General features: G+C 42.4%; 1 protein-coding gene across 2 annotated transcripts in view; it reads left to right on the top strand.

Annotated features, from left to right (window-relative positions):
* Positions 1 to 2,523: 2,523 nt before the first annotated feature.
* Positions 2,524 to 12,115, top strand: part of LOC105703375 (oxidation resistance protein 1) — a 121,901-nt gene continuing 112,309 nt past the window's right edge. For both annotated transcript variants that reach the window (XM_023432742.1, XM_023432741.1), the window contains exon 1: positions 2,524 to 3,132. In XM_023432742.1, coding sequence (XP_023288510.1) covers positions 2,609 to 3,132 — 524 coding nt within the window. In that variant the 5' untranslated portion in view covers positions 2,524 to 2,608. The remainder of the gene's footprint in view (positions 3,133 to 12,115) is intronic.

The following is a 12,115-nucleotide window of genomic DNA, read 5'->3' as shown; positions in this document are numbered from 1 at the left end:
TTATCCTCAAATTCTCAAAAACAAGAAACATCTATCGAATTTCCACAAAACTATACATATTCTTGCAATAAATGTAAAAACTGGTTTATATTCAATTATCAACCGAAGCGATTTATTAAAATGCTAACACAGTTTTGAAAATTAAACAATATTTGCTCCTAATTAATAAAATAATATCGGATCAACTCCAAAGACCAGGACGAGCTAAAAAATACCGGAAACAAAAGATTATCATGAGTTATATAGTAATAATGTAAATATGTAACGGTAATATAAATGTATTGATTATGTTTTCTATTGCGTGTTACATGAATCTTTTTTAAAGAAAGGACGCTCCTTTCGATACTATCTTTCGCTCCCAGTATACCTATGTATAGTATTTATATGGCATCGGAAGCACATATCTGTACTTCGGTATTGAAATTTATTCCTGATCGTGAAAATTGTGATATCAATTGTCATGGTCAGGAATGACACTAATTTGACAATTGATGTTAATACTTGGGAAAAGTACAAGTATTGATAGCATATTAGTATCAATCAATGCTGATATAGTATTAATATTTTTACTTTACATATTATCAACTATTACTAGCAATGATACTATTTATGCAGCGATGGTATTGGTATCGATCTCTTCATACCTGCTACCGGTAGATAAGGAATACAAGATTTATTGGTGCGGGTCTTAAAAATAATATTAATAAACATTAATCTATTCTTTTATTTTAATTAGTACCCTATTGGCAATTTAATTAGTGCCTATTGTCTTTATGGTTTCATCCATAATGAAATAGAAAATTTGTATCAGGTTTGAAATTAATTTTTCTGTGATGTGCAGTTATTAGGGAATAGTCAATATGGAAGAATCGAGTCCACTACTAGTACCGTGTTTAGTGCAATATTGGGATCGATTCTTTGACAGATTCTTCCTTAATAACAGCAATATCATTAACAAGTTAATTTACATTAATAACAACTTTCTGCTTTAATGGATCAAACTATAAAGATGATGAGTATAACGTTGCCCGTAATGCACTAATTAAAATTATATTACGTTTTACATTCATTTTTCAGTGATGTCGCTGCCACTAGTGAACAGTTAATATGAAAGAATCAATTCCATTACTAGTATCGTGTTTAGTGCTGTGCTGGGACCGATTCTGTCAGTTACGTTCTTCGTTAACAACAGCAATATCGTTAAATAAATTTACATTAATAACAATTTTCTATTTTAACGGATCACATTATAAAGGCAATGAGCATTACTTACCAGTAATGTACTAATGGAAATGAAGGAAACGACATTTGTTAATATTAATTTAATTTTCGCACTTATAAATCACTAATGACGGATCAAATTATAAAGACAATGAGTATAATGTCAGTAATGTATTAATGAAAATGAAGGAATCGACATTTATTGTTAATATTAATTTATGTTTCGCACTTATAAATCACTAATGACGGATCAAATTATNAAATACCGGAAACAAAAAATTATCAGGAGCAAAAAAAGAACTGCGAATTAAAGTGACACTATTTACAAGATGTACCTTAATTTTATAAATATTACTCATTAAAAGTATTAAATGGTTTGCATAAATTAATTTAAATACAAATTATCAAAGTTCTCTTAAATTCTCTTGAAATTTTTTAATTACCGTAACATTCTCGGTTATATACCTCGAACTTAAATTCTCGAGAATTTAAAAACTAATTGCGCGTTAGCGCGATGGGAACATCCCTGTGTATAATTTATTTTAAGATTCTCGACGCCATTTTGGTTCTTGTCTGGGCTGAGTTAACAAATTTTTTCCAAAAATCCAAATTTTGAATGTGTCGGGACAATTCTTAGATGATCAGGAGTGACGTGTCAAAGTTTCGGACAGTTTGGTCTAATACCCTTAAAAAAAAGTGTTGTATTCGAATAGACTGATTTGAAGGGGGTTTCACATCACCTTAACCTTTTACCCAGGGAACTCGCTTCTCGAACCACCCTCCGCTCGCGTTAGACGAGCAACCGCCACAGTTCCGCGACGACTCCCCTCGCCATCCCGATTAAAGGGTTAAAATCTAGGATTCGGGGTAAGGGATTCGTCCCGCGCGGCAAACTCTCTCGGAGTCGCGGGTCCTCGGAGGATCCTTGGCCGCAGAGGCGGAGGGCGGGAGGGACCGAGCCGCCGGGGGGAGGTGGGGGCGACCGGCGGTCGACGGTCGCCCCGTATAAATAACGCGGCAAGGCCCGCGAGCGGTTAGTGCTGCCTTTCGTGGCCGCGCGCGACGTCGTAGCGAGTCCCCCACTCCCGCGGAGACCGTCGAACTTGGCTCGCGCCGGTGAATCCTTCCCGCGAGGTCGCGCGCGCGCGACAAGTGTCCGAGTGAAGGTCGCAAAGGGAGTCTCGGTGAGCAGGCAGGTGACGGCGGCGGCGGCGGAGGAGGAAAGTAAGCCGAGCGAAAGCGTGGCGTCGGCCCTAGTCCGCGCCTCGGAGCGGCGAGTCGGAGTGAAGTGCGCGAGGTCGTCGCTCCCTCGGCGTCCGGCCGGCGGCCGCGATGCGGGCCTGAGCAGCGCCCGGTCGGCCGTCGAGACCCGCTCCGGCAGCGTAGCATGGACGCCGGCGGCATGTACATCGCCGAGACGACGTCGCCCGGCGGCGAGCCGGCCGCCGCGCCCCTCAAGTACGCCTCGGCCAGCTCCATCCCCTCGATCCTCGGGGACGCCTCGCCGCCCCTCGAGGCGCGGCCCGGCCGGAGGCACAGCGTCCTCGAGGACCTCAAGGCCCGCCGCGACAGCCTCTTCCAGCGCGCCCGCCGCGCCCAGGACGAGAAGGAGAACGCCAAGGACGCCCCCGAGAAGGAAAGGCGCCGGGGCTCGGTCTTCTACGTGTCCGACGACCTCCTCGAGGAGAACGGCGAGAGCGCCGTCCTCGAGGCCACCAAGAAGGGCCGCCGGAAGTCGTGGCATCCCCTGGCGAAGCCCCCCAAGCTCGACCGCAAGCGGAGGAAGGGCGTCGCGGGCGTCGCCGCCGTGCCCCCCGGCCCCCTCGCCGGCAGCACCGAGGGCCTCTACTCCGCGGCCAGGCAGAAGAGACCCTCCTGGTGGAACGTCTTCGTCCCGGACTCCGTTGGCAGGTACTCCCCGCTCCCGGCTCGCGACCTCTTCCGGGAGGTCGATCGGTGTTTGGATCGCTCCTCGAAAGCCTCGATACCGTTGCCTCTGGGAGTAACCATTATGGCGCGGCTATCGAGAGAGTCGCTAATGCCAAAAGTTCGAAGCAATTCTCCGAGATCGTTCGGTCGAAGTAAGAGGCCTCTCGATTCCGCGGGATCGCGGTGCTCGGAAAGGCAATTATTTGGAAAATCTCGGAACCGGGGGCTGGTGGAAACGTCAAGGAGGGAGATGACTCGTTCGAGGACCTTTCTCGGGGAACTCGCGATCGTCCGCCAAGTGGTGACTCGTTGTCGCGCCGATTGTTGCAATTTAAGAGGAGCCGATAGCCGCCTACGGTACCCGAAACGTAGCCGTTGCCAAGGCTTTTGGCTTCTATGCACGAACGGAAGTCCTCTAGGTCGGTCCCCGAGGGTAACGAGTCCCTTCCGATACGTTGTCCAACGGCAAGCCACGATCGCGATCGATGGTACTTAACCTTAGAAATCACTCGTTGTCCCCCTTGACGCACTTAAGATGTGCACTTCGGATCGTGTGCTCCCGCGATGGAAGGGAATATTAGCCGTTTGAGTCCCAAGCAGCGCGATCGCGCTGTTCAGACTTTATGTCGAGGAAACCCAACACATTTCGAGCGTTGTGGACAACTGACGGTGCGTCACCGATTGTCGAAGTCGCGCGCTCGGATTTACTGACCCAAGTACATCTCCTTCTTTTAATGTAAATAATACATCTTACAATTCAAGAAACGCTGTCGCGTCGATTAGGATTCATCGACATAAAATAAACGAAGCGCTATCACGCCGCTTGGGATTTATCGACATAAAATAAAAGAAGCGCTATCGCGCTGCTTGGGTCTTCTCGTACTCATTTGGAGAAAGCGCGATTGCGCTGTTCGGGATTCTTTGACAGGGTTTTTTCAATACCCTCTGGGACTGAAACGGTTAATTAATCTCTCCTGTAATTTGCCATGAACAAAGTACAATTTACGGCAAAGGGTCTTGTACTCGTGTTGGAACTACGTACGCGTATACGCTTTTGAAACGTGACTCGCGTGATCCCATCCCGAAGACCCGACTTAGGGGCGTTTCCATCGAGTACCGTGATCTTGGCGAAGAATGTGGATCTCGACCTCCGATCGATTGTAAAAGTTTGGTTGACATGGCATGATGCGGGATCTGAAACTTGTACTAATATGAATGTCTCGTGAAGGTAGTCATCGTGACCCCTTCGTTGTTGTCGTTTCCTCTTCGTGTTCCATCCTTCAAATTGTATAAACACTATTTAGCTCGCGAAGATCTACGACTAAATTTCGAGGGTGCACGGTAGAAGATACTCGTCCAGAATCCGCTAGAAAATGGCTTTGTAAACTGTGCGACGTATAAGAGAAATCGGGGACAATTGTAACAATTTTGAGAAGAGAAATTTTTAACACTTTGCCTAGAAATATCCTAGCAAAGAAAACACCGTGCTGTATTTGTCATTTTGGCAATCAAATTTAGTGACTTATCTGTAGTTACTTTCGTTACGAGCATATAAAAGATATTATTTAAGTTAGAGTTGACCCGTGTTACACCTGTACCCGTTGCGGGTATGGTTGTGACGGATAAGGAACACAAAATTTATAACAAGAACCAAGATAATGTAAACGATACGAATTTTGTTTTATACAAAACAGTGAACGGTCTTTTATTCCACTACCTCGCAAACGAATCAATATGAAGAAATTCTCAGAAAAGGAAACTATAGTCGTAACTTATCCATTCCAAATATTCGTTACTTATCCAGCCAAAGTATAAATCTCTTAAGGTGAAGTGAAACACCCTTCAAATCAGTCGATTCGAATACAACACTTTTTTTTAAGGGTATTAGACCAAACTGTCCGAAACTTTGACATATCACTTCTGATCATCTAAGAATTGTCCTGACACATTGAAAATTTGGATTTTTCAAAAAATTTTTTTTTACTCAGCCTACACCAGAACCAAAATAGCGTCGAGCTCTCATGTTTCGATCGATATACAATTATCGTAGGCTCTGATATGAGACTCGAAAGGGTCAGGACAATTTTACGACAATTTAGAACACTCTGGTAATCGATAAACTCGCATTTGAACGAGATAAAGGTAAAAAAAGTGTTGTATGCGCTTCTATGCCAAAACGATGGAAATACGAGGTCTTGGAGTGAAAATTTAATTCACCTGAAAATCACAGATGGCGCAGGGGGTCCCTCTGCAGTCAATTAGGGCCCCAGAAAGCATGAATCCAGGGGATTTCTAGAGTTTTGCTTCTATTTCTTTATAATTATTGTACGAAAACGACAGGCGGAGTATGCCATTTGGTACAATACCCAATATAATTCGGTATAGCTGTCGATATAAAAACGAACGTCGGCAACGTAGGCATTTAGAAAAATCTTCTTTATCGACGTTGATCAAGTTAATCGACGTGTTTCACTTCACCTTAACTTATGGGTACGCATGTTACGTTTCCCACCGTTTGCTGCCCTGGCACTGTGTCCATGTACACGTACACGCGTGTGCCCACGGATGAACGACGCGTGCCAGTTTTTCACATAAATATTTGACTTACTTATAACCGATATTACAATTGGACCCCGGTCTTCGTACGTTATATTTTACTGTTACCATTTCCAAACGCGCGTTCTAACCTCGATATTCTCCTATACAATTGAAAACCAATTTTTAATGCTTACATCGCGCACGGAGTGATCGACGCGATTCTACCCGCGCAGATGTTAATAGAAAACGATGAGAAAATTATTACGTTACGAAGACGCCTCAGAAATGGAAAGATTATCCCTTTCCCGGGGGGCAAATCGGGAATTAATTGGTCATCTCTTCGATCTCTTCGAGGATTGTGTGGGTCAACTTCGGACACGGATAAACGGTGTTGTCAGCGTTTTACATAGATGTCTGACGTACTTGTAACCAATGTTACAATTGTGCCAGATCCCCCTTACTCAAAGATTCGCGGATACATTTGTCAGGGCATCCATCCTAGACCGTTCTAATTAACGACCTCGATCGAGTTTCTCGATTTGTAGCGAGTATCGTAATTAGAAGAATGCCATCCCGTTACGCGCTCCTCGTTGCTCGTTAATTTCATTTAAACTGGTCATCGGAAGATAGGGACTTTATCTCGATTGCGTAAACCAGCCGTGGGCATCCTCGCGAAGCGTGACGAGACATTTCGTTTAATGTATAACGATCGAATACGCACGGGATAAGGAAAAACGACCTCGTATGGTGCACGCTGCACGCATTTCGCGTTATCGGATGTTCGCCGCCGATTCCACCCGAGAAACGGATTCCCTGTCTCGAAGTCGTCAAAGATCGGTGACGCTGCCAGGATGAGATATCTCTTAAGGTGAAGTGAAACTCGTCGAGGAACTTGGTTAACGTCGATAGAGAAGATTTTTCTAAATGCCTACGTTGCCGACGTTCGTTTTTATATTGACGGCTGTGTCGAATTATATTGGATATTGTACCGAATGGCGTACACCATATGTCGTTTCCGTACAATAAATATAAAGAAATCAAAATAAAACTCCAGAAATCCTCTGGATTCATGCTTTCTGGGGCCCTAATTGACTGCAGAGGGACCCCCTGCGCCATCTGTGATTACCAGGTCAATTAAATTTGCACTCCGAAACCTTGTATTCCCATCGTTTTGGCATACAAGCGCATACAACACTTTTTTTTGCCTGTATCACGTTCAAATAAAAGTTTATCGATTACCACAGTGTTCTAAATTGTCGTAAAATTGTCCTAAAATTGTCCTGACTCTTTCGAGTCTCATATCAGAGCCTTCGATAATTGTATACTGATCGAAATATGAGAGATCGATGCCATTTTGGTTCTGGTCTAGGCTGAGTAAACAAAACTTGGAAAAATCCAAATTTTCAATGTGTCAGGACAATTCTTAGATGATCAGGAGTGATGTGTCAAAGTTTCGGACAGTTTGGTCTAATACCCTTAAAAAAAAAGTGTTGTATTCGAATCGACTGATTTGAAGGGGGTTTCACTTCACCTTAACCACCGTTATGATCTACCCCGTAATGTGGTCTACGAGACCGCGGTACGGTGCAGTACTTGCGCGCTTATCGCGGTACATTTCGTAATGCCGGTTCCTTTTTACGAGCGATTTCAGTCAAAATCTCCCGTTACGAAATTACATTCTGCTCGTGCTTTCGCTTGAAATTATTTTCGACGTTACTCCGCCGACGGGTTCTTGTCATGTATATAAAGCTGGAATTGCCACTTTAGCACAATTCAATCAAATTTGTTGAAAAATTTATTGCTAATTCATTGCTATTTTATTGCACAAGAAAAAATTTTTTTGTTCTTATAGTTTTCCGAAAAATGGTGGCGATGTCAGCTTTATATAAAGCTAGCACTGCCACAATAAAAAATAATTATTAAGTAAACGTTCATCGATGAATTATATACCGGAATTTATTGCTAATTAATTGCTCGCAGAAAAGTCAAATTTCAATTTTTTTTGCTCACACCTAAAGGGGTGAATCACAACCCCTAGTGATGATCGCAGGACAGAAACATGAAAACATGGGAGAATCGAACCATTTCTTCACGTGGGAATTAATTGCTATTTAATTGCTTAGAGAAGAATCTGATTTCGAATTTTTTGCACAACTCCTAAGGTAGTAGGCCAACCCCATCTATGTCGCCCCAGCATGGCCACGTAAGAAATGGGAGAATCGAACTATTTCTTCGCGTGGGAATTAATCCCTAATTAATGTAGGTTTGAAAATTGTATCTATACGAAGATATTGGTTCTTCTCGGAGCAATTAATTCCCACGTGAAGAAATAATTCGATTCTCCTATGTTTTTCATGTTTCTGTACAGCGATCAGCACTAGGGGTGGAGATTCACCCCTTTAGGGGTGAGGAAAAAAATTGAAATTTGGTTTTTCCGCGAGCAATTAATTAGCAATAAATTCTGGTATATAATTCACCGATGAACATTTACTTAATAATTGTTCTTTATTGTGGCAGTGCTAGCTTTATAGTAAAGCTGACATCGCCACCATTTTTCGGAAAAGTATAAGAGCAAGAAATTTCTTTCTTGTGCATTAAAATAGCAATAACTTGGCAATAAATTTTGCAACAAATTTGATTGAATTGTGCTAAAGTGGCAATTCCAGCTTTATATACACGTCCTTGTCGGAAAAATTTGTGTCCCGGGGATCCCAGCGGCCGTCACATGCGAGTTCGTGACTCGTAAACATCTCGGATGACTTTATGAAGCCGGACTATTTACCTCGGTGACATATTCGCCGTTTCAAGGAGACGGGCTCTCTTTTTTTCTTTTTCTTTTTTTGTCGCAATGTCGTTTTGAATATACCGCGCGCATAAATTCGCGTTACTCGAAGTCGCGGCCGCGAGATCCGGAGACACCGCTTCTCGGAATGGATCGTGGCCAACGCGCGTTTGGGAGTAACACCGCGATTTCTCCATATGATTTTCTATTTGTGTCCTCGCACGTTTACTCTCTCGTTTACTCTCCCGTGCCCTCGCAACCAGCGACACTCCTTATGGGAGAGGTGTAACGCTGAAGTTAGTTCACCTACTCCAAGCAAAGACTGCGCTGGTGTCGTGACTTTTCAGTCTAATAGAAAGAGAAGAACAGAGAAAAAGTTTTCTAACCAATAGCAAGAGACTCCAGGAGGCGCAGCGTAGATGCGCATAAAAATAGTCGGGACAAGTGAACCAAAGTGAACCTAACCTCGATTAGTGGCAATATTTTTACAAGTTTCGATTACCTCGGGTATTAAATCGCGAACGTGAGTTTGTGAGTAAAAGTGTAAATCAAGAACGGTTTGTAGTTTCTTACTATAATAATTGTAATAATTAAATGGATTAAATGCGATCTATAGAACGCGTTTAATCCATGAAAGTGTTCATAACAAAGATTAAATTTGTATAGAATTTGTATATTTATACATTCATAATAATTAATATTTTTATCTTAATAAATATGTTACTTTTTGACTAATGTTTAATGTAATTATTTCAGTACTTACAGTGATTTAAAACAGGCGTTGCACCACTGACACTTTTGTTACTTCTTTTATGTTTAATATACCGTTTTCTTACATTTGTGTGTCAGTTTAAGCAACGTCTGTTTTGATCATTGCAAGTACTTTTTAAATCCCGAAAATATCCCTTCGTTTAATAAATGAATTCGAATAGCCCGCCAAATATTTTAGTTCGCGAAGAAGGTTTACTCCAACCGAAGATGGCGGTAGTGCATAAGGCGTTACTAGAGTTCTAAATCCAGTAAGTTACGTCAGAAACGAAGAGAAATTCCCGGTAACTTATCGGTAATTTCTCCAAAGCCTTTTTCATCGAGAAATTATGAAAATTTGAATTTTTCAACAGAGCGAACGAGAGGTTTCGATTAGCTATAGAGAAACATCGTAGAGGGGAATTTCCGTTGTACGTTCTCCGTGGCCAATCAAAACCTCCCATTCGCATCGTCGCGGAATGAAATATCAGTTCATTTGAAACAAATCGGATGGAATTTTCCGTGAAGTTGTACATACGTGAATATTTTTAGCTGGAGGTAAATACGACCCTATAATCAATATTTTCTAATAGTAATTATTACTCTTTAGCTTGAACTTTGAAGTTGATTGAAAAATAAAAAGTTATTGAAACGGAGAAGCCTAAAGTATAAATAACAAAATTAACGTTCTCTTAAATTCTAAATATTCCCGGTAACTTACGGTATGTTTCACAGTTACCTTCTCCAATTTAATGTTACCGAGAATTTTCGAACTCTAGGCGTTACACCCCAATACATGGCAGTGTCGACCCCCTGCCCTCGCAACTATCGAGGTGACGTGGTGTAGCTCGACACCTTGGAATTCGTCCCATCGAACGCGTAATTCGATCGACGGCTCGAAATGTTCCTTTCCCTTCCCTTCGGAAGTGTACAGTCGCCCACCGTTTTATGTCTACGCTACGCATCGTGTTTCACATGCAATGCACGCGAGCCATCCCGCAATAAATATGTAAAGGTTCGTTTTTCAGTCCGGGAATGTCGGGTCCTAAATCGTTTCTTGGCATCGCATTAGGATTCGGAGCTGAACCGAGCTATTAGGCACGGTTTACGAATTATAATGGGTATATTTATAGGGTACACCTATATATGTACACGGAGTGTCCCAGAATGGACCCAGCAAGTAGCAGACATGATTCTTTGGAAAAAAATGAGGCGATAAAAAGTGAAAACGGCATTTTTTTTTTCGAAGGACATTTTATCCGGTACAGGTTTTTTACGGCCAATCGGATGTAGCGATTGGTCGAGCACTTATGAGATATGTTACACATTGTTGGGCGAGGCTAGACGAACCCGAGATTCACGGTGGGCATTTTACAGGCGCATTTTGTATATAATTATTGTTCCTACAATTAGTCCACGTGGTCATGTGCCGAAACAATTAGTAATACGTCATCTTTTAGCGGATTGTCGCCGTCAGCATTTTGTTTCCTCGTATCGATTTCAATGGTTTGATTATCTCATACCGTGTACAAGGGGGTCTGCGGATGTAAATTCATATTTACATGTATTATCGCGCGACTAAATTAGTATGATTGATCGCACACGTGCGTGAAGCCGAAATTGCAAAGACTGGTAGTCACGATATGCAGCGTATACGATGGGGACTGGATAAATTAATATTACGACGAAATGACAGTAAATTGATGGGAAGTTTTAATGATTTTATTGCGCACGTTAGACATTTGGCAATTTCATCGAGATAGTTACTATTCGATTCAGGATTAATTTTCCAAAAATCCTCTAGCCATTTATGTATCCATGGTTTCTTGCCTGTTCAAAATGTTCTCCCCTTCTCGTCGTGTAATTATTAAATAGTTTTTGCAACGGTCGGCAAAGTAGGTACGGCCGCTCCGCGATGACGAAAACTTTGAATGACGTGAGTCAGAGCTTGATAAAATAGCACAAGGTAATAAAGTTTTCCGTTGCAGGGCGATAGGAATCGCGTGATAAAGTTCGCCGAAGATTCGCGTCTTAAGGTGAAGCGAAACCCCCTTCAAATCAGTCGATTAGAATACAACACTTTTTTTTTAAGGGTATTGAACCAAACTGTCCGAAACTTTGCCACATGACTCGTGATCGTCTAAGAATTGTCCTGACACATTCAAAATTTGGATTTTTGGAAAACATTTTTTAACTTAGCCCAGAGCAGAACCAAAATGGCGTCGAGCTCTCATATTTCGATCAATATACAATTATCGAAGGTTCCGATATGAGAAACGAAAGGGTCAGGACAATTTTACGACAATTTAGAGCACTCTGGTAATAGATAAACTCGCATTTGAACGGGATAAAGGCAAAAAAGTGTTGTATGCGCTTCTATGCCAAAACAATGGGAATACGAGGTCTCGGAGTGAAAATTTAATTCACCTGAAAATCACAGATGGCGCAGGGGCTGTCTCTGCAGTCAATTAGGGCCCCAGAAAGCATGAATCCAGAGGATTTCTGGAGTTTTACATCGATTTCTTTATAATTATTGTACGAAAACGACAGGTGGAGTATTATATTTAGTTCAATACCCAATATAATTCGACCCAGCTGTCGATATAAAAACGAACGCCGGCAACGTAGGTATTTAGAAAAATCTTCTTTATCGACATCGATCAAGTTCCTCGACGTGTTTCTTTTCACCTTAATCGAATCTGTCGGTGAGCGCTCGCACGTTACTCTTCGGGACGAAGACGATCCTCAAAGTATGGGAGACTAAAATATAAGAGTATCGGGCGTTGAAATTATTTAGAGAGATATATACGACGCGTCCTGCCGAAAATATTCATAATGGACCTCTAGGCCGGGGATGGAAAATTGCCGAAGGCCGATGCGAGGGAAGCGACAGGGCAG

Source organism: Orussus abietinus, unplaced genomic scaffold (assembly GCF_000612105.2).
Source record: "Orussus abietinus isolate OABI.00-Male unplaced genomic scaffold, Oabi_2.0 scaffold149, whole genome shotgun sequence".
NCBI classification, from domain to species: Eukaryota; Metazoa; Arthropoda; class Insecta; order Hymenoptera; family Orussidae; genus Orussus; species Orussus abietinus.
The sequence above is the reverse complement of the archived record's forward strand: the minus strand, read 5'-3'. Positions and strand labels throughout refer to the sequence as shown.